At 36.6% G+C, this 21,639-nt stretch overlaps 1 protein-coding gene across 40 annotated transcripts in view; it reads right to left on the reverse strand.

The window, feature by feature from the left end:
• Positions 1-218: 218 nt before the first annotated feature.
• Positions 219-21,639, reverse strand: part of SORBS2 (sorbin and SH3 domain containing 2) — a 306,881-nt gene continuing 285,460 nt past the window's right edge. For 37 of the 40 annotated variants that reach the window (XM_069492972.1, XM_069492987.1, XM_069492981.1 and 34 more), the window contains 4 exons: positions 21,209-21,409; positions 8,059-8,108; positions 4,094-4,200; positions 219-2,404 (listed from right to left, as the gene is read on the reverse strand). In XM_069492972.1, coding sequence (XP_069349073.1) covers positions 2,343-2,404; positions 4,094-4,200; positions 8,059-8,108; positions 21,209-21,409 — 420 coding nt within the window. In that variant the 3' untranslated portion in view covers positions 219-2,342. The remainder of the gene's footprint in view (positions 2,405-4,093; positions 4,201-8,058; positions 8,109-21,208; positions 21,410-21,639) is intronic. The other 3 variants (XM_069492957.1, XM_069492994.1, XM_069492995.1) reach the window with 1 other exon arrangement.

Consider the following 21,639-nt stretch of genomic DNA (forward strand, 5'->3'; position numbering starts at 1 on the left):
TTAGCTGAGGAGTAATTTTTAGCCAGAGAGTGTTTAGCAAATAAGCTTTGGTGGTGAGTTTAAAAATATTTCTCCTCTGAAGTTGATGCTGATACATTTTTTCTCCATCTGTGTGTTAACAGAATACAGAGCAAATGCATTTTCTCTTAGTTTAACTAACAAATTGGAATGGAATACACAACTTGTGTACGGATAAATGTCAAGAAGAAAAACTGAAGTATACTTCCAAGCAAAATTTATTAGATGTCTATTCAAGAAAAACACAATGACCTTTGCTTGTAAGAATTCAAAGTCAATTACCTGAAAGCCAGGTATGAATATTTTTCCTTTTAAAATCAGATACAGAGAGTAGAAACAGTAATTTTTCTTAAATATGACAGGCAACAGATATTGAAGTCTTTTCTCATAAATGGCATCAGAGAGAATTATTCATATATCGGCAAAGCTGCATGCAGTTGACTTAGTTTCAAACCCAAAGCCTTTAAAATATAAAGCTGGTTGTGAAGTTGACAGTGATCAAGGCAGGCTACTCAAAGATGTTTCTTTACCTTCTTCCTAATGAAATTCCTCTGTAATCAGTATTTATGTACATTTCAGTTTGGCTTCTAAGATCTCTTAAATTCATAAACTTTTGCATAAATGCTATCTGACAGAATCACACCATCAAGGGATGCTTATGATCTGTGAGACATGTGAAGGATAATTTGCTGACAGTGTTTTTAAGCTTAGTTTAAGCGCAGGATAAAGACCAAATTAGGAAACTCCCCTGTTTTCTCAACAACTAAATAGTCTGTACAAAAAAAGAGCAAACATATGTACAAAATTCTAAAGTCTACGTACATTGTGAAAAGATCAATCACTGTCCACGGAAGAAATGTCATAAAAAGTTTTGTCTATAAGGTGCTCAAGATTCAAAGATGAATAGTTCTTATGCAAAGTCATAAGAAATACAAAGCTAGTTCTCGGAGTATGTGTAATTCAGGCACTGTTAACCATATTAAATCTTTCAGATCCCAATATCATTTTGTAAATTTCTGCCTCAGGGCAGAAAATATGACCTGAATGATTTAACATTGTCTCTAAAAAAGTGCCTAATTTCTTCCTAGGAAATATTTTACACACACCAGGAAAATCAGGCTCAACATATTCCTGCCTTCAAATGTAGCCAGGATTCTGAGTTCCATAGAAGAAAAATAATTATCATAGTAAAAATAATTGTATTGATCATAATCCTTGCTAAAGCCAACCTTAATACTTGTGATGTTTCTGTACTCTATTTCTATAAAATAATGTGCAGGACTCTTTTACATTTCCATAAAATGTACAACATATCATATGGATTATATGTTTTCATACAATCTCAAATGTGTATGTGTACACACAGTGAAATCTTACCTACTAGTATTGCTTACGGATACTTTCAAGTGTCTATGTTAGAATAATTCTTTGCACCTCTCACTAACACTGCTTTTACTTAAATTTTATCAGATAAATAAAACACTAAGAATTCATTGTTCATGATGCTAATTATTACATTTTAATATAAAATAGCAATGCAACTTTACAACACAATAGCTTTTTTCCCCCGTAGGCTAGCTAAACTTCTTGTATTCTCATGATTATTATCAAAGGCTTTTATTCACTGACTGTTTGCAGTTCTAAAAAGTACAAAAAAAAAAAAAAAGGCAGGAAAAGACTCTTATTTGAAAACTCACATTCAATCAACAAAATCGCACTCATCCAAATTAACTTTCCTACTCTTGCTTTAGAGGTTGTACTCACTGTGCATATTACAACATATAAGTGCAGGCAAACAATAGCTGAAGTACGGTTGTCATATCGTGTAAACCAGGACACTAGGCAAACTCGTGAAAGGAAAATACACTGCCAAGCTAAGAATGTGAAAACGCAAACCACAGCATTTCCTAAAACACAATCTTCCGGTTGCCTGAGGGGAGAACATCTTCCAGAGATGTTGAAATATGACCATGAAATTGGAGAGTCTCTTGGAGACTCTTTTTTTTTTTTTTCATTTTGCTTTAAATCCTTAAATATTTTAATCTTTTTAAGTATAATGACTTTATTTTTTTCTGCTCCCACATTTTGACGTTTCAAAGTTTAGAGGGGAGAGCAGCCCCACGCGCTTTCACGTGGAGGCCAACGTGTGCGTCTCCCCCAGGCCCGCGGTGGCAGATACTCTGCTGGTGGTTTGGTGGCAGGTGCCGATGGTGACGGCGTGTTGGAAACCATAAGGCATGACAGCGGGAGGCCTGCGGCGTGGGTCAGGCGAACGTATGAAGATGCGTTGCTGAAATGCAGCATAAATGAGGAGGGAGAGTGATTCACAGCCTCTTGACATAGTTTCCAGGGAAAGTACCAAAGAATTTGGTTCTTCTTGAGGTTCCTGAAAATAGAAGCAATAAATGAAACGGGGGTAACAAGGATAAAGGATCAGTTCATGTATGTGGGCTTGAGCACTTCCCATTTACAAGGCTTCATTAAGAGAGCAACCCCTGAGGGTTTGGGAGCAGAAGGAAGACAAGCTGTGTCAGGAAGACAGGGAGACAGAAGAAGCAGTGTTTGCCGCCTGCCCCGTAGGCCCAAGTGATGTGCTCCCCTCACATCAGGCTAAGCACACGCAGCCTCAGCCTGGCACTCTAAAGGGAAGGAGGGTCCTCCGGAGCGGGTGGGTGGTAGAACTCAGCCTGCAGCTGCCAAAGAGGAGTGAGAATGAGGAACAAGGTGGGAGGCTGGCAGGGTGATAGGAGGAGTGGAAAATCCTAAGGCAAGGGCTGCCCAGGAGTCAGAGGCTCCCTTGACACGGGCATGACATTAAGGCATTATCAGGGACACTGTCACTGTCAAAACAGTTTTATTATCTCATTGACGATCACGCTCAATGCTACATCACTCATTTAAAAATAGCACTGGGCTTTTCTAATTCTGTAAGTGGGAAAAAAAAATAGCACTATTTTATAAGGCCAGAACCCCTCTTAAAATTGAGAAATTTTGAACAATTCACAAAGTCACTAACGAAAAAAAGAAGCTTAAATACTATTGGTGGGTGGGGTGCTCTCACTGGGGCGGGATTTCTAATGTGGAGTGTTAAACCCAATGCACAAATGACCATCTTTATAATTCTCTTTCGTTGCAAATAACATCATCTCTTGGAAACTTTTTGTAAAAGTTGGTGCACTAAATTCTTCTTTAGGATTTCCAGCACAAGTAAAGTGAAGAGGGTCTCTAAAGTTTCCTCTCTCCTTTATATTCTGAAACTTACTGTTTTGGTTTGATGACTGTTCCCCTTGCTCCCTGGGTGGGTAAGCCAGTTTACTTTGCTGCTAGACGGGAATTCATGGAAGTAGAACCAGGGGCTCGTGTCTGCAACGTGGCCTCGGTTCTTTCATTATTTCACCACTAATGGATGTGTCCAGAGAAAGACCACATTTCCTCATCTCTTGCTCTCCTGCATCCTCCTGTGCCTGTATTTTTTTTCTTTTACCTCTTTCCTCTGTGTCCCAGTGTGTGATAACTTTTGTCTACAAACGTTTTTTCAGAAAACCTCTTGTCTTCTTTTAAGATGGTAAGAATGAGATTTCCTTGTAAGTGGGAAGAATGAAACGTCTTTCCACGTCTATCACAAGTTAAAGCTAAGGTAAGCCGTTGGACTTTTAGGGCACCTACATCAGACCTAGTAAATGAGTTTTTCACGTAATCTTGCTCCCTCTCAAATTAGATCCTCACTACTGATAGCTAACATTTTCCATGGAACAGAGCATCGATATTTCTCATCTGGGGACAATTTTCTTGTTGCTGTTCTTAGATCTCAGTCTTTTCTGGTTGGTGCTATTTAAAGAAATGTTCTTCTCTCTGTTGATTTGGAAATAAAACTAGCAGAAAATCACATATACCCAAAGACGTAAATACTAAACTATATTAAAAATGCAGTAATTACATGGTGCATATGGATGTATGAAAGATCAAAGGCCTTAGGAATTCAAAAGAAAGCTTGACTATCACAGCAAACCATGCAAGTGAACAAACTCGGCAAATTATGAAATAGCCAAACGTGTCTGCAAAGATGTGCACATACCCACAAACCACCCATCGTCGCACTTTTCCATCACGTCAATGACGTCGCTTTCTCGGAGCTCCAGCTCATCTTCGTTCCTAGGAGTATAGTTATACAGAGCCTGAAACCTTAAACGGGACAAACGAGCGTGTTTTAAAACAATCTTTACATCTTTGTGAAACTATAGAAGAAAGCAAAATATTCATTTCACCCTTAACTTTTCTATTTTTATCAGCATACGATATTGGGTAGTGAAAGTCTGGTAAGCATGTAAAATAAATAACCAATATTTAGACTTTCATAGGAATCAGACTACTCTAATAACATTTTGAAACTCACAATGAGGAATATTCATGAAAACTTGTAACATTCATGAATCAGATGAAAATATTTTAGCATTTCTAAGTCAGACCTGCATTTTAATTGTCCAATATAATGTCCATCATCCAGACATTAAATGATGGTCCAGAGATATAAAATAAGTGATATTTGCATTATTCAGCTATATAAACACAAGAAGAAATCAGTTTTAGCTAGCCATCAGAGGAAGCAAATAATTCAGGCTTGAAAATTGAAATTTCAAATGGTTCTAAATTGAGACATACAACCTGTCTCAGACACATGCGTTCCACAGCACTATATGGGAATTACAATAAAAGGGATGATCATTTTTTCACCAAGATGAATTCTTTAAATCCATTTGAATCAGTGTTTCCTGGGGATTTAGAATTTGAAAATTGGATGCAGTTCACCTATGAAGTTGAGTGGATGAACTCTACACACAGTTATCAACACACATTGAGTCAATCTCAAATGTAGATTATGGACATAAGTTCTTTTATAAAATGGGTCCTGTGGAAATTGTGTTTGCTTTTAAAATTCCCTCTTGAAATGATTTTATATAAAGAAGAATTAATTACTGATAGACTGCTACCACTTTACTCTCCCTGCCCAAATTCTCTGAGACCATATATTATGGTGACACTGATCAGTAATGAATTCAGACATTGGATCTGTGGTAATAAAATAGCACATACTTTAATGAATAGACTGGCATTTAGGAAACTGAAGACAGAAATTACACCAGCTGAGAAGGTCAGGAAGAATTTGACATGCAGTTAACATGAAAACTTCTTCATAATATGACTGAAACAATACCAGTACTGTGAGAGAGGATTTAAAAAAAAAATGGGTGAATTTTTTTCTGTTGCTTTTCATAACAGTTATGTGATTCTATTAATGTAAGAAAATAAGAACCACATTCTAGGGAGCTTTATATTTTTTTATGTCAACTTTAAAAATTTGATAATATTAAACACTGCTCTGAAACAAGAATGATTTATTTCTAATTACTTCATTGAGTCAGAATATCATATTTTGGTAGAACAAAACTCTTCTATCACTTGTACTCAAACATCATGTCATAAATAAGAAACACTGATCAATTGGCTTCCCTCTCTGTGAACTTTTTCAGATTAATGGACTTGGATAAAGTTGACTTTGGGGGCGTCTGGAACAATGTTAATAAGATGGGGTGCCTAACATCCTTTCTTTGAAAACATTGTCTTCCCTGGCCTGTGCCCCAGCCTGAAATTCCCACAGTAGAGATTCTTCCCCTGTTAATACTTCATCCTTCTAGTAAGGCTCTTTAGCCACTTATCTTCTTTTGAGAATGGGCTTTCTGAGGGCTTCTGTAGAGAGAGGATTCTCATCGCGGGGACGGGTGGAGAAGGGTGCCGGAGTCCCAAAGCAGCGGTGACAGAGACAGGCAGGTGTTGCACACAAACATCACCCGATTGGGATGTTCGTATGGGATCAGCCTTAACAGGAGTAGGCAAATTCTCCTGTGGTTTGTGTTAAGGACTTCATTGTGGAGCTGTCTGGGTGAAGGGATGATACTTTTTGTATATCCCGGAGGCAAATTGGGATACAACTTTCTACATGGTCCTTTTTCCAATTTCAAGCTGGTCATTCCCAGGGTTCTTTTTCGATGGATACACACAGCACCTCTCACTGTGGGACAACTGATTCTCTCATTGAGTTTCTCAGGCTTCAGCCATCACCCTTCACCCGGGCACCTCTCCAGCCACTTGTGGGGACCGGGCCTCCTTAAGACCACAAACCCCAGCTGCTTGAAGAATCTAAAGGTCCCAGGAGTTGAGAAACCAAAATTGGCACGGACTGACACTTCACTTTTGTATGACGAAAGCCAGCATGTTTGTCAAAATTTACTTACCATTCTGATTTAATTAGACCACAAAAAAAAAAAAGAAATCCCTAATAAAAAACAAAAAGGAGTTTTATGGAAACATAAACCCTCTGGAAATCCTCCTACCTCTGCTGGCTTTCCAAATCAGTGCTGCATGACAGGAAATGTAGTCGAATTGCAATTAAAAATGCTGTTTTGAAAGATGTGGTGGTGAGATGAATGATGGTGGTGGGGTCAGGATGCCTCAAAAACAAACCTGTCTTTCAAGTAGGAAATGCTAAGCCAAACTGGAAACCCTCTCTATAACTTGCACCTTTTTCCAGAACTGATTTCACCAAAACTCTAGTTGTAGTGACAGAACATTATGTTCCTACTTTTGCTCAAAACCTATTATATTTTTTAAATCAAAAAGATTAAGCGACACCCTGTGATCCCACTAATTCAGGCTGTAATCAAATAGAAACTTAACCAAGAATGTTTTGAAATGTCCAAAGTAGGACTTTGAAAATGTATCTTCCTCCCACCTGTGGCCTCTGTGGTTTCTTAACAACCAAATGACCACGGCTGGATGTATCAACTCCATGTCACACAAAACGCTGTAAATAATACACGTTTTCATTCAGAAACTCCTTCAGAGCTGTTTAATATAAGGTGTTGGTAATGCAACAAACCTAAATAGCCCTGGAATTTATTTTTGTGATATGATTCCATCATCATTTGTATTCATAAGAGAACAAAGACTTTAGAATTACAAGTCGTATTTAAAGTTTTCCAATTAAGTGACATTTTAAATCATTATTACTTCTAACCTGTTCTTTCTACTACAGAGACTTTCCCTCGATAAGAACACCTTTCTTCTGGCTGAACTCTGCTCAGCGAGAGTCACTAAGTTTCAGGCCTGTGAGGACTGAGGAGGGACCCAGCCACTCGCCAGGACCTGCCACTAGGAAGAGTCCAGGTGAGCAGAGTGTGGCAGGAGGCTGGGCCTCCCTGTGTGTGCTCGGTACGCCTGGCATGGATTAGGTCCATGATTGCAGCTTGCCAGGGGTCTAGCTCCTGCCTCATAGGACAGGCAGTAGCCAGAAGAAGTGCACAACCCCTGAACATCTTTCATGGGCAAAACAGGGCCAAAGAAGACACACACAAAAAGAGAATCTTAAAGACCATGTGTGACTCCTTCAGGGTGATTTAACTTATCCATCAGAAAAGAGAGAGAATTTGAAAAGAAAGTTTGAAAAGGCGTTGTCCTGGTGCTGTGGAAGGAATTGCATGTAACTGTGTGACAGGGAGTGTTTTAATACTGTCATTTTCCAAAGGTCCTTCTAAGCATGTCACTTTGGAATTACGTTATTAACATCACTTTAGGCCTATTTTTACATTTAGGCCTACCTTTACAGTCTCCAAATAAGTATAAAAACAACGTTAGAATATTTCTGTGTGTCTTTAAAGCTATAGTTACTAGTCACATGGCCGGCAGAGCAGAGGAGTCAGGAGTAAATCGTAGGGATCACTGCAGCATTGGAAGGTTTTCCTAGTGCATAAATTAAAACTGTCTTATAAAACCATGGGTTTCTTCTTAAAATTAGTTTCTGAATCTGTCATAAAAGATGGGGACTATTGCAATTTCTCTTAATTTAGGCGGACTCATGTTAGTGACTTCCATCTCTTTCACTTGCCAGGTTGTACAAGTGACTGTACAACTTGATTTTAGTATATCAATTTTCCATTTTGTGGGTCAAGGTTAGTCTTGAATTTAGAAGATAAGAGGAATACTTACGGTTCCCCCCCACCTTGAATGTTTTCATGAGTAAACACAGGACGCTGTGGCTGAAATGAAATGATTTTCAATGTAATCAATGTTTAAACTGGTACTAATTAAAAGATAATTTGGATAATGGCATGGTACTTTTCTTGACATTTAATATTTCCTGTTGTAAAAAACCAAGAGGAAGGAAAAAACCAAATAAAGGGTTTTCTGCAGGATTCATAATTAAAATATTTTGAAGGGTGCTTTAAAGTAAATCAAAATAACCAAGGTCCAAATGTTTTGAACACATCTACAATCTAGTCTGCCCAAGCTTTAAAGAAAAGTTGGAGCTTTGTCCCATTGATTTTTCAAAGGCCAGGAATACGGCAAGAACATGGACAGCAAACCACTGGAATAGGGAGTATAGACACCTTCATACAACCGTATTCTCCAGCGTTTTCTCAAACAAGCAGAAAATAAATCACATTTAGTTTAACAGCAAAGTACCCACATTCATTCTTTAAACTTTTCCTTCACAGACGACATTTTCACATACGGTACACATGGAAATATCAATAGGCAGACATCCCATGCTACATTTGAATTAACATTCTCTGTTCTCAATGTGGGGAAAACACATGCATTTTTAAAAAGAGAAAACAGAGAACTTTTAGAATACAACAAACAATATGCAGGTAACATGTAACATTTTACCTTAGAAGAGAAATATTGGTAGAAATTCCCAGTGCACTGAACTCTCAAAAGAGTTTCCTTTCTTTTTAAACTAAGCATCAAGACCAGTATCTGTAATAGATACTTATAATATTGGAAATGACAAGCCTTAGCAACCCACATATCCACATTAAAATTTCAATGAACGAAAGTTAACATGTTTGTTGAATACATACACTCAGTGTAATTTATACTGACTACCTATATGGTATTTTTTAGAGAAAAATTCATACAATTCATTCACAATACATTTTAAAAGCGTTCTCTCTTCTAAATGATAGCCACATGGTTAAATAATAAAATCAGAATTTGCATGGCAATTATATAAGTGACTTTTTGGAGACAACTGAATTAGTTATTAGATCCAAGTCCTTAGACATCAGGACCAGTTCTTGGATTTGCATAGTTATGTGTGGATTACTGACAGGTCAGAATTTTTTTTTTCCTGCAGATTGTCCATAGAAACCACACTGGTCTCAGCTTAGATGGGGACTTCGGGGTTCTTTTGAGTCTATGAGTCTATGATCTGCTCTCTTCCTAAATTCTTTACCCACCCCGTTTCTATCCATGCTGTCTATCTAGCATAAGACTAGGCACTCACATTATGAAAACTTTAAGCTTTGAATCTGTTAATTGGAGGTATTTACTAACAGTATTCTTAGAAATTTCATTCAACAGTCTGTGCATGGAATGCTTAGAACTAAAAAGTGGGTAAGAATTACTGGACATGTGTGACTTAAAATAGTTTACTTCTATAAATCAATATAAAACTACTAACAGTGTATCTATTATTAAAATAATAATATATGTTAAATATATATTTAAATATAAAATATATATTATTTTAAGAACGATTAAGACTAAATCATTTCTCAATCATTTTAAAGGTCATTTAATTGAAGATATTATTAAATCAATTTAAATATATAAAAATGTAAGTTATTCATAAGCCTATATCCTATTACATTTCTTCAAGTTCTCCTCCAATCCAACAAAAATTTATATGTGTATAAAACTTTTTGCAGAAGTAAGATTTGTGTCTATTAATTGCCATTAGTACTATTTTGTAATAATTTTCCAGTCTTTTCTCAGTCTTATTTTTCATTTTAAATTACTGAAGAATAATGTTCCCTCACGTATGTGTCCATATGTCATAGTTTTCTTAACAAGTTCTCTCTTATTTTTTGAAGTTAAGATTTGTCTAGTTTTTTTTTACTATCATAAAGAACAATGATATAAACATTTTTATACAAAGAGCTATTTTCTTCTTTTAAACTATTCCGTAGAATACATTCCCAGGAGTAGAATTTCTGGCCCAAGAGTATGCTTTAATAGCCACATGATTTTGAAAATGTTCATGTTAGCCATTAAAAAATACTGTGTATACAAAAGTAACTCAAAAAATGTCTAATATGCCATATTTCCTATAACATACCAAAATAGCTACTGTTCTCTCACAAAAATAATCACAGCACCATTTGCAATGTATAACAGTTATAAATAAGAAAATATGATTTGTTCTTGTCTTAAGAGAAAATCTTTCATAAAATACATTTTATTATGCTCTAAAAATGGTGTGCCTGTTCCTGCACATTTAAATCATTCTAATATTTTTAATTTGAGTAAAAGTTTTAACTTCTACATCCCAGCATTCGGTGCTTGGTAAAACCGGTTGGTCTCATTTCATTGCTCCCTTATGTTAATATGTGAATCTTACTTTAAAAATCAAATTGTTCGGCTGGGCGCGGTGGCTCACTCCTGTAATCCTAGCACTCTGGGAGGCCGAGGCGGGTGGATCGCTCAAGGTCAGGAGTTCGAGACCAGCCTGAGCAAGAGCAAGACCCCGTCTCTACTAAAAATAGAAAGAAATTATATGGACAACTAAAATATATATATACAAAAAATTAGCCGGGTATGGTGGCGCGTGCCTGTAGTCCCAGCTACTCGGGAGGCTGAAGCAGTCGGATCGCTTGAACCCAGGAGTTTGAGGTTGCTGTGAGCTAGGCTGACGCCACGGCACTCACTCTAGCCCGGGCAACAAAGTGAGACTCTGTCTCAAAAAAAAAAAAAAAAAAAAAAAAAAATCAAATTGTTCATTAATATAAAACAATCTACATTCAAAGTCTATATATCCTCTTTCAGTTATCATCATTATAATTCTACAGGTTTAATTCCTTCAATTCAACCTACCTCATAAATCATGCAAATGAACTGTCCCCTTGACAATTATGCAAATTGGGCTATTGCTACAAGTGTGTGGCTCCCTGAACTGCACAGGTCTTGTGTTCCGGGGTGTGGCAGCTAGCAATGTCCTTGCTTGTACTTCTTGTTCCAAATGTCTTTTTCCTTCCCTCATATCCTTTGAACCCTACCCCTCTCTCCCCCCCAATCATCCATTTTCTATACTGTTCACATCCTCAGGCCAGAATTGATCACAGCTTTTATTAGCAGAGAAGTTGTGTATCTCTCATAATGGTGAGTCTTAGAACCCTTCGAAGCTTACCTTCAACAAGAATCACTTCCTTGTTAATGTGAATAACTAGGAGCCAGTTTTAAGGAAAGTTGACCAATTACTGTATTTGAATTAATCTATTTTTAAAAGTATTTGACCAATAGAGAAATAAATAGCATTAATAGTTATTTATGAGGGCATATTTGTGTCTTTCTGGTTTTGGCATTGATTACTATACAACCTTGGGGCTGCACTTTAGCTTCCCTATCTCCAAAATCAATGAGTTGGACAAGATGACAATCTGACCCCCTCAGGGTTCCCAGGAAGGAATCCACATGTCCACAGATGTTTCCTCTGACATGCAAAAGGTGCCCATTACCAGCCTTATACATGCAGTTGTCAGGGAGCTGTGACAACTGACATTGGTCAATTAATTCTCATGTGTCTCAGTCATGTAAAAACCATAATGGAATAATTCAACTTCATTTTGCAAATTGCTAAGCCAAAATCAAAGATATTGGATAATTTCTTAATATGACAAATAGGAAAAAAAGAAACAGAATAATAATTTTGACTCACACTTTTTATTGCATGAGAGATTACTGTGGTGAATATATGGCCTAACTGGTTCAAATCAGCATCCCATTTTGTCCCTCAGGTAGTGGGTATGTTCTGTATGGGTATTCAAGCAACTTATCTCAGAAGACTAGCTTTTACCGTCCCTGCTGGTGCTGGCGCCCAGTGTGCGCACACCTGAAGCAGATTTGTAGTGTCTCTGCACTCTGTTGCCACCTAATGGTAAACTGTGGCAGCAACAAGCTAACAGTTTTTGCTTGCAGTTAGCTCTAAGTTCCTTTCAGCCTGGATTGATTTTGGAAGCATATTTCAAAGACCACAGAGTGATGTGGAATAGATATTCACCCGTTTTTCTGACCACATTATTCCCTTCTTACGTTTTATATTCTTGAGACAGAATCACTTGTAAGCCACCAGTATTTGTTGATCTGTGTTCATTTCTATTTTAACTATCTGCTCAGGCATTTCTATTACTCATAACTTCTTAGCAGTTTTAAGATAAATATAGAACAAAATACATTTGTGACATTCAGAGGCTTACATGAACTGTGATCTTAGGAATATGGTTTTCAAGCTAACACATTACAACCACCGTGCTGGAAATTTTGAGCAAGAATTATATTATGCTTATATTTCCTTGATGAGTCTTAAGAGTACAATAAAAATGAGAAAATCCGATGAGATATCCTGCTGTTTTCATGCTATTCTAAATATCTAACGTTTTTCTTGGCAATGTGACTATCGTTTCTTTCTGCTTTAGTGCAGTTATTTTTTAATATTGTCAAAAATTGACCGAAAAGAGACAGGTTTTAAACACATGCTAATTTCAAAAGCCAGAACCAATCACAAGCCACGGTTCTTAAATAACCTGGTTTGAAATATTCTAGAATCTCTGACGTAAGTGAAATATATACTTTGCCATCTCAGATAGTGAGATACAGTCTGTCTGAAAGCCACCTATTTATCTATGTGTCTGCAGAGGTATCTCTGGAGGATTAGCTAGATCCAGTATTAGATAATTCTCAAATAAGGATTGACTGTTACTTTAAATAGTAATGAGGAAAAATCTTTGAAAGCATTATAAGCAGTTCTAAAATCTTTTTTTTTCATAAAATACTAGTTTTAGTACTTTTCATCCAGAACTAGATGGAATTCTCCTAATAACAATACCATGTTTATGTTATAGGATTATTTTTTCTTCTTAAACCATAAAGGTATAATACGATTTTGCATAAATTTAAAGAAAATAGAATATTTATAGTCCACACAAACACATGTAGTCTAAGACACAAATACACAATGTAAAATCTTGCCAAGAAAAAACTTACGGTGCCCCGAAGCATACTGACTTATGGGAAATTTATGGATGGGCCCTATTCATTGCAGAAAGAGCTTTCTTTCTGTTTTGACTCTGGAAGGCAGTTCAGTGGAGTCTAAGAATCTCTGCAAACTGATGTTCCTCTCTCCCTATGGCAACACAAATCTCTGCCTCAGCAACAAAATGAGGTCTTACTATACAAAGCAAAAAGCACAAAAACGGCATAAACACAGAACAGTACTACATTTTAAAAAATGGAAAAGCAAAGTGTCTTTTAAATCAAGCCCTGGAGAACTTTGCAATGAAGAACCATAGCTGTGCGATAAATCAGCTGAGGTTAAACCAGGGTCCATTAAAACAGAAAGGGTGACAGGAATCCCGACTTATATGCACAGAGGAAAACTTCCAAACTCCTTGGCCTCATTCATCAGAATCAATAGTACCATTTAGAGTCCATTTGTTTTAAAGTGCTGTGGACGTTATGGAATTGAGTAGTTCAAGGGAAAGTAATTTGACCTTTAAATTTAATCAAAGCCGTCAAGAAATTGGGAGTATGTAGAGTCCAGAAAGCAGTATTGGGGAGAAAAGGGATATCGAGTGAATATAGCACATATCACCAGAGTAGCAAAAGACTTTTAAACAAGGATCATGAATTAAAAATAATCCAAATAGGCCCAGCGCAGTGGCCCATTCCTGTAATCTCAGAACTTTGGGAGGCCGAGACGGTAGGATTGCTTGAGGCCAGGAGTTTAAAACCAGCCTGGGCAACATGGTGAGACCCCATCTCTAAAAAAAATTAGCCGGGTATTATGGCACATGCCTATAGTCCTAACTGCTAGGGAGGCTGATGCAGGAGGATGGCTTGAGACCAGGAGTTTGAGCTCCAGTGAGCTATGATCATGCCACTGCACTCCAGCCTGGGCGACAGAGCAAGAACCTGCCTCAAAAAAAAAAAAAAAAAGGAAAAAAAAAGAAAAGTCCAAATAAACCGAACGACACAGAATCAAACATTACTGGAAGTATGCGAGCGAGTTCAGCACTGCATATGATTGGCAATGGTTTTGCTCTCTGCACTAAAAACAGCGACTAGAAAGCAATGATTTAGCATAGAAACATGAGACAGATGAAGAAAACAACACACGCTACCCCCTTATTTGTATAGTGGAGAATTTGATCATGTCTTCTTGGATTTTGGAAACCTCACACACACATAAAAGGGAAGCACATTACCCAAAGACTTAGGATACGAGTTTCGTGTTGATCTGATTTCATAGCTCATCACGAAATGATGGTCACTTCACCTCAAGAGTGTCTCCAGCCATACTTTATGGCCAGTTCACAGCAAAGACAACTAAGAAAGAGCTGGTCCACCGAACAGGGGGTGGGAGGGTTGGCCAGGATGTGCGCCACAAGGCGGGGGCGTGCTGACCCTACCCTGTGGGAACCGCTGAGCCCTCTGACAGGTGAGCCGCAGGGTCTCCTAGACATCACTGGGCTACGAGGAGGCTTACCCAGGACAAATATCTCGCTTTTTAAGTCAGCCTGGAAAAGGCATAAGAAGTTAATTAGTTCTCATCTTCATTACACAGCGTTCAGGAGGAGTTTTCCTGTTTTGACTTTTCCATGCACACGCAGCATGCCAAACTCCGAATCACAGCAGGGCGGGAAGGGTTACAGTCTGCACACAGCTCCTCTGGCTGCTCACACAGTTTGCACACAGCAGGCATCAGTCGGACGTTCATATGGGACTCACAGGCATAGCAGAGAAAGAGTTGTAAAGGGAAGTTAGCGTGGAGAAGATGCTTGAATGCAATAGAGATGGCTAAGAACACACCTAAGAACACACCCTTATCGTAGAATGCTTAACAATTGGGTTCCAGGTACCTTTAGACCTGACCTGTTTCTTTGTGCTTATTGAAGAGATGCAAGGTGCAGGAGAGGGAAATTTGGCTTAATATCTATCAGGTTTCATAGAAAGTGTCAAACATTTGTTGGAAGCAAAATTTTCTAACAAAACACATAAGAAGAAAATAAGGCTTTTGAGGGGAAAGGGGTGAAGCATAATTAAATACCGAATATTGCCGTAACTACAGGCTTGATTGTTTTGTATTCTTTCAAAGCAAGATCTTTAACATGACGGTGAATAAGCTCACCTTCTTGTGTGTGAACATGTTTTATTTTCTTTCCAATAGTGGCCAAGATCTGGCAATATACTGTCTGGTATCTGATGTGGCTTAAGAGAATTTCAGTAGGACTAAAGGATGACAGGCATAGAGCCGAAATGCCTTTGAATGGGATTAAATTGAAGGAAAATTCGTTATTGAAATAATTGACTTAGAGACATGTTAGCCTGATTGCAGTGAATGATCTCTGTTATTAAATCATGTGTTTGTTTTACATAAATGCAGGCTTGGCTGGGTTATTTTGAAATTGAGGAACCATGGGGGAAATGACTTGTTGAGTAGCATAATGTGAACCATTCACTTATTTCATAATTTCAATATTTGCCAGTTCTTATATTTGAGAGTTTTTTTTTTTTTTTTTTTTGAAGAGAGAAGTTTACAAGAAAAAGTTTCAGGGTATTTTCTCCCTTTGTTGATTAAAACCATTGTTCAAGGTTCTTTGTGAGATGAAGGTGCAAGACCGTGTTCTTAAGCAGTTACCAACTAGAAGATAACGATCTCTTCAAAAATGTCACAAGGGGACTGCCGTGCTATTTTTCTTTTTTGTTTTCTTTCTTCATTAGTAATATTATTTTGCAAAGTGCCATTGCATCAAAGGTATGGTGTATAGTTTTCTCATCCTCGAATTGGACTAATCTCTGTGCATGAATTTCATCGTTTCCACAGTGGAGATATTAATATCACACACCTCACTGGGTTTGGAAAATTAAAGATGTAGAGTTCTTAGAATAGTGTCTGACACTCAGTAAGAGCTCGGCTATAGCTATCATTATTAACATATTAAAATTAGAAAGAATATATAAATTATAAAGACTTAAAATATGAATTTAGATATTTCATATAAAATAATGGGATAATGGAATTATATCATATATTTACAACATTTAATTGAAATATAATGTGTTTTCATATACCCTTCCATCCCTGGTTTATACAATGCTTGGTTTTTTTGGTAAGAAAACCTGTTAGGGCAGCGTCAAAGTAGATGCTTATTAATATGATTAATTGTACTAGCTGATCATCATAAGACTGGTTAGTTCTTCAGTAATTAGGCAAAGTTAAAATACCTCATTACTGGTTTTTGCTGCATTGCTGTCCTCCTTAGGGACTCTAGGATGTGTGGGGGTGACTACTGGATATTTTAAGCAGTCAGGTTTCTCCTCCTCTTCTTCCTCTTCGATGTGCAGGCTTGGTGTCACCTCTGTACCATCGTGGCCACACCACAAGGTATCTGGTTCTTGAGGTTCTAGCCGCCCTCTCGGGAGGCCTGACATAACTCCCTCACAGATTTCCTCCTCTTCCTCTCCAATGGCAGGGAGGGGTATGGGCAGAGAACCCACACCGGTGCATGTGGAGGCCACAAACTTATCACCTAGGACTTCAGGCACCTTTTTGGGGTCTGAAAAGCTCCTCTGCATTTGTTTCATATCTGCACATTTGTTTTGTGTTGTCTTTCTGGGGTCCTGAAGTGGCTTTGCAGCGTCAGGCCGGGCTGCAGCCCAGCGGGGGACAGGTAACAGAGATTGAGGCGATTCGGCAGGTACAGATGCTGGCGGCAGCGGGAGGAGGGCAGAGGGCTCCTCCTTAATTTCGAGGACAGTCTCCTCTAGGATATTTGGTTTGGCTTCATCAGCCAACAAAGTTAAAGCACTAAACTTCTCCAATTCATCCAAGAAGTTGTCCAGAAAAAGAGATGGTGTTGGGGCCAAAGGGTTTGCTGGTGGGTGTGCAGCTGTCGGGCACAGCCAGCCCTGAGCAATTCCCTGGAGAGCTCCTGCCCCTAAGCCAGGTGACACTTGGTGCATGGGAGGAGGGGCCGGTTCACTGGAAGCCAACTTAGAGATGAGCAGTGATTATGAAGTTAAAAACAAAAACAAAAACAAAAACCAAGAAAAATAATAACGCAGTGAAGCACAGAGATGGCGAAATGCAGGAAAGATGTGGTAGTGAATATAAAAGTAATTTTATGTTATAACCCACACAGATCTGAAGATATTTTCAAGACCTCTAGATTTGAAGATATTTTGCTGAAATTTAATCACATGAAATCATTTATGTTAAGTAGAACAGTTATTTCAAAAATAAAACTATAATACTAGTTTGGAAGGGGTCTTAAATGTCAAACAAGACAAAGCTGTCATAGAGATTATGAGAATGGACACCTTAAGAGATTTGATTTAGTAGTCTACATTTGAAACTATGTTTAAATGTAGTTTTCCAGATATTGATTTAGTGATATAAATCACTCTGAAGAAATGTTAATGTAGAATGAAAACCAGCAGTTAAGCCTTTTTTATTTCTTGTTCCTGCAGTAGTGCCCAAACATTTCAGCTTTCACGATTTTCTCACTTACGTTTGCAAGGTGACTAGAATATAGGATATGAAATATTTTAGGCCATTATACATTAACACATTTCTAGGTGAATACGTTCTGAAAAATATTTTTCCAGAACAGAATGCCATGATCAGAATGGAAACTGAACTTACATAACTACTGTTTCAAAGTTTAAATAAAATCCAACGTCAATGTTTACAAAGAAAAGGCACATATGATGCTGATGGAAGAGTAAACTTCTGCTATGACTCCCGTTCTCTCTCGAAGCTTGACATTTACATAAACCTGGGGAAGTCTAATTTGTGAAGCTTAATCTCCTAAAGTAAAAGTATACTTCTGTGTATCTTAATATTACCAATATATTTTGGATATATTAAATAAAACAGTAAATCTAAATTTTTATACAATTCATTACAAGTAGTTCTAGAAGTGCTACCTACTAACATTCTAATACATTTATCTATCTTTGCTGTACTAGAAAAAAACGCTACATGCTATAGGTATAAAGGCCTTGAGAGAGGTTGATGGACAACATTTCACTTTAATTCTTTCCAGGTAGATAGATGACTTTGGTTTGGAAAGAAAAAATCTTCAAAAAGCTTCTGGAGATGCACTTTCTAGCTGACTGTTTAGGACAATGCTTTACTCATGGAGCCAGCACTCTGGGTTCTGGGGCCCACATGTGTATAAGGACATGCTGTTTTCCCCACTTAACTTTTGACTTCTGTGTCCAATAATAGAAATAGGGCATTAGTTTAATTTATTTAGCCTTTTTTTTTAAAAAAGTCATTTCACATGGGGTGACATAAATGTGTCAGAAAACTCATGCGAACATCTTAATAGAAGATTCAGGACTCAAGGGTGCTTAGCTCCTGATGTAAAGCGAGACTGAATATGTGGTTTGTGGCTGGGTGGATAGCCACTCCCATTAAGTTCTGTAGATGTTGAGTTTTTAATAAGATGTGAACTACCTAATTCTCATTTGAGAGTCTACAGAAATTCCTTTATTGTCTAGAGTTCTATTTTATGCCCTTTGCTATACAGCACAAAAGTTTTTAATAGATTTTGAATGTCTGTGAACTATCTAATAAATCAAAATCATTACTTTTCACTTTCACTTTGTCTCATGGGAAGGAATATTATGTGGATTAGAAGGAAAGAGCTTTAAATTCTATTATCATTATTACTACCACTATCACTGTTGCTATCTGCTGTTAAAACTCTAGTGCCATTACCACCATAGTCACCAATATACATGTCAGCAGATTGAAAGTGCTTAGCTTTACAATGGACTTACACTTATTTTGACTTATACTGAAAGTCAAATTAAGTATCCTGGTATCCATATATCACAAAAATACACCTATAATGCAAAAATCATACAATCATCTTGTCTTCCAAAAGCATTAGAATTAGATTCTACTGTACTAAATGCAGAAATATCAGAAACAATATCAACTTACATTTCAGTCTCCCCTAAAATAGAAATAATCTGTCAAGAAATGTAATTTGAATGTGTCAAAGAGTGATTCCTAAGTCATTAATGAGTTCTTTCCTCTATTTGTAAAATCAGAAAACAGAATATGTAATACTTAGTATATTTTAGATTATCATCATTTAGAATTACGTAATAGTTCTCTTTCTGAAAATGATTTAATGCAATGCTACTGAGGAGTTTCCTTCATTAAGCCAATGCCATCATAACATGGATTATGAATTGGGATAAAACCATTAAGTATTTCTTTCAAGTTATGAGCATAAGCTTTTCAATATATATATTTTTTCCCAGTAGTGAGAACAAAACACTAATTAGTTATTGGTGAAATGTGTACATTCCTCTATTTAAAATCTGGTATTATAAGAAAAAGCTGAAGATACATTTAATTACATTTAAATTGCGTACACGCTGAAGATGAAAACATTGTGCTCTAAAATATTACATTGTCATCGATAATTAGGGCATATGGAAGAATTTCTTAAATGTGTTTATATAAGCCTTTGCACATACATGCTTTTCTTCCTTATAACATTTTATTTGAAGGTACAGTTGCTTTGAAATTTCTCTGGGAGTTCTTTTAAGATGACTGAATGGTGAGTAAGACAAATATATGGATGAAGATTCTTATCTTTTTATAAGTAGAAACTACTGGAGGGAAGATATTGATCTCTAAATGCTAAGCTCTGGTGGTGAAGTGAATATCCTTAAGAAGATTCTGGAAAACTTTATAATCAATCAAACAAAATTGGATAGTACTACACTGTTCCATTTATCCAATGATACAGGATGGAGGGTACTTAACTCACAGCTGAAACCTGGTCTTTAAAGAGGATTAAAATAAATAAAATACCTCGCCTTATCCCTTTTAAAAGGAAACGCCCCTCTTAAGATAGCGGATTCTTAGGTCATTTACTTATGTAAAATCCTTCTAAGACTCATTTTGAAGGAGTAGTTTAGGTCCCTGGAGACTCTGTCTTGAGACGGTCTTGTCTTGCACTGGAACATGACCTGACTTCATACTTTAGTAATGTCTGAAATATTGATTTTATTTTACTAGCTCCAGATGGTTTATTTTTCCATGTCCCAGCCTTGATTTCAATTAAAATAATTAATAAATTGTGCAACTTAATACTTTTTTTAAATGTTGGGAAGTACTTACAATATTTTGGAAGTAATTCCTTGGCAACTTAAAGTTACATACTTTGAAGTTAATGGGAAGAAGGAAAAAACCCCTAAATACCATCAGTGAAATGAATATAAGTCAACAGAAAAATGAGAAGAAAATTCACACTGTGAGTACAGAAAGTGAATAGCCTTTCCTAATTAACCAATCCAGGAAGCAAAGTCACTGTCAAATTACATATTAAAAAAGATAATCATCTTTAGCTACTAGTTCAAATGAAACAATAAAACTGTCCTAAAACTAATGAAATAAACTTGAAGACTTCTGATAACCTACAACATTTTCATTCAAACTAATAAACAACTGACTTATAGACCTTAATCAAAAAATTTCAGTCTAGCTCTTTCCATATTTAAAGAACCCCTGAGGCTTTTATAGAATTTTGTCAATCTAATAACCATGTATTCCTGAGAGGTATCATTTTGGGATGCATATAGTATTTTATGTTGCATATATTTATATATATTTGTACATATAAATTATAATTTTATATGCACATATTTATGTATAATTCTATTTATTTATATATAATCATATTATTTGAATAAAATTTACATATATATAAAATCAAGCTTCAGAAAATACTTAGATACACAGAAATACAGATATATATCATGTAAAGTTTTATGATACTAATGTTTTCTCTTTCTTTTTCAATATTTTAACTTGAAAATGAAATTGGCAAAATCAAGCATTAAATTTTTATGCAAGCACCTGTTTGAGAAAAATTAAATTATACTTACTGACATGGCACTCACACATGTAGAAAGATAATATGTAAATCCCTTTCTTTGCAATAGATGTAATGTTCTAATCTAATCTCTCTAATATTCTAAAATCACATACTGATTATCTTACACTCAGCTCCCCATATTACATTAACATGATAGAATATCTTCTTACCTTGTTTGAACTTAGGCTGTAAATTCTGTCACTAGAATAGCTGTGTGGTATGGGAGGGTCAGGGTAGTCCTCAGCACCTTTTGTGTTCTTCTTGACGACCTCTACATAGGAAACTGGGAAGATGCCTTGTCTGTTGGTTCCTGGGATTTTACCTTCATACCAATTTTGATCAACTCTTTTAAGAAGAATAACTCTATCTCCCTGTAATGAATATTAGAAAAAGGCATTAAACATAGAGACACAATAACATGAAACAATATAACTGTCAGTGTTTTCTAATAAACAATAGTTTTCCATCTGGGAATATTTTATATCTCCAGGTTTTGTTTAATCAGGGGAATGCAAGTAAGGTCCTAGTGTTTACTAGAAAAATACAGAGTATCAATATATGTGCAATTAAATTATCCATTCATAGCATCAGAGTCTTCCCC

This window comes from Eulemur rufifrons, chromosome 18, assembly GCF_041146395.1.
Source record: "Eulemur rufifrons isolate Redbay chromosome 18, OSU_ERuf_1, whole genome shotgun sequence".
NCBI classification, from domain to species: Eukaryota; Metazoa; Chordata; class Mammalia; order Primates; family Lemuridae; genus Eulemur; species Eulemur rufifrons.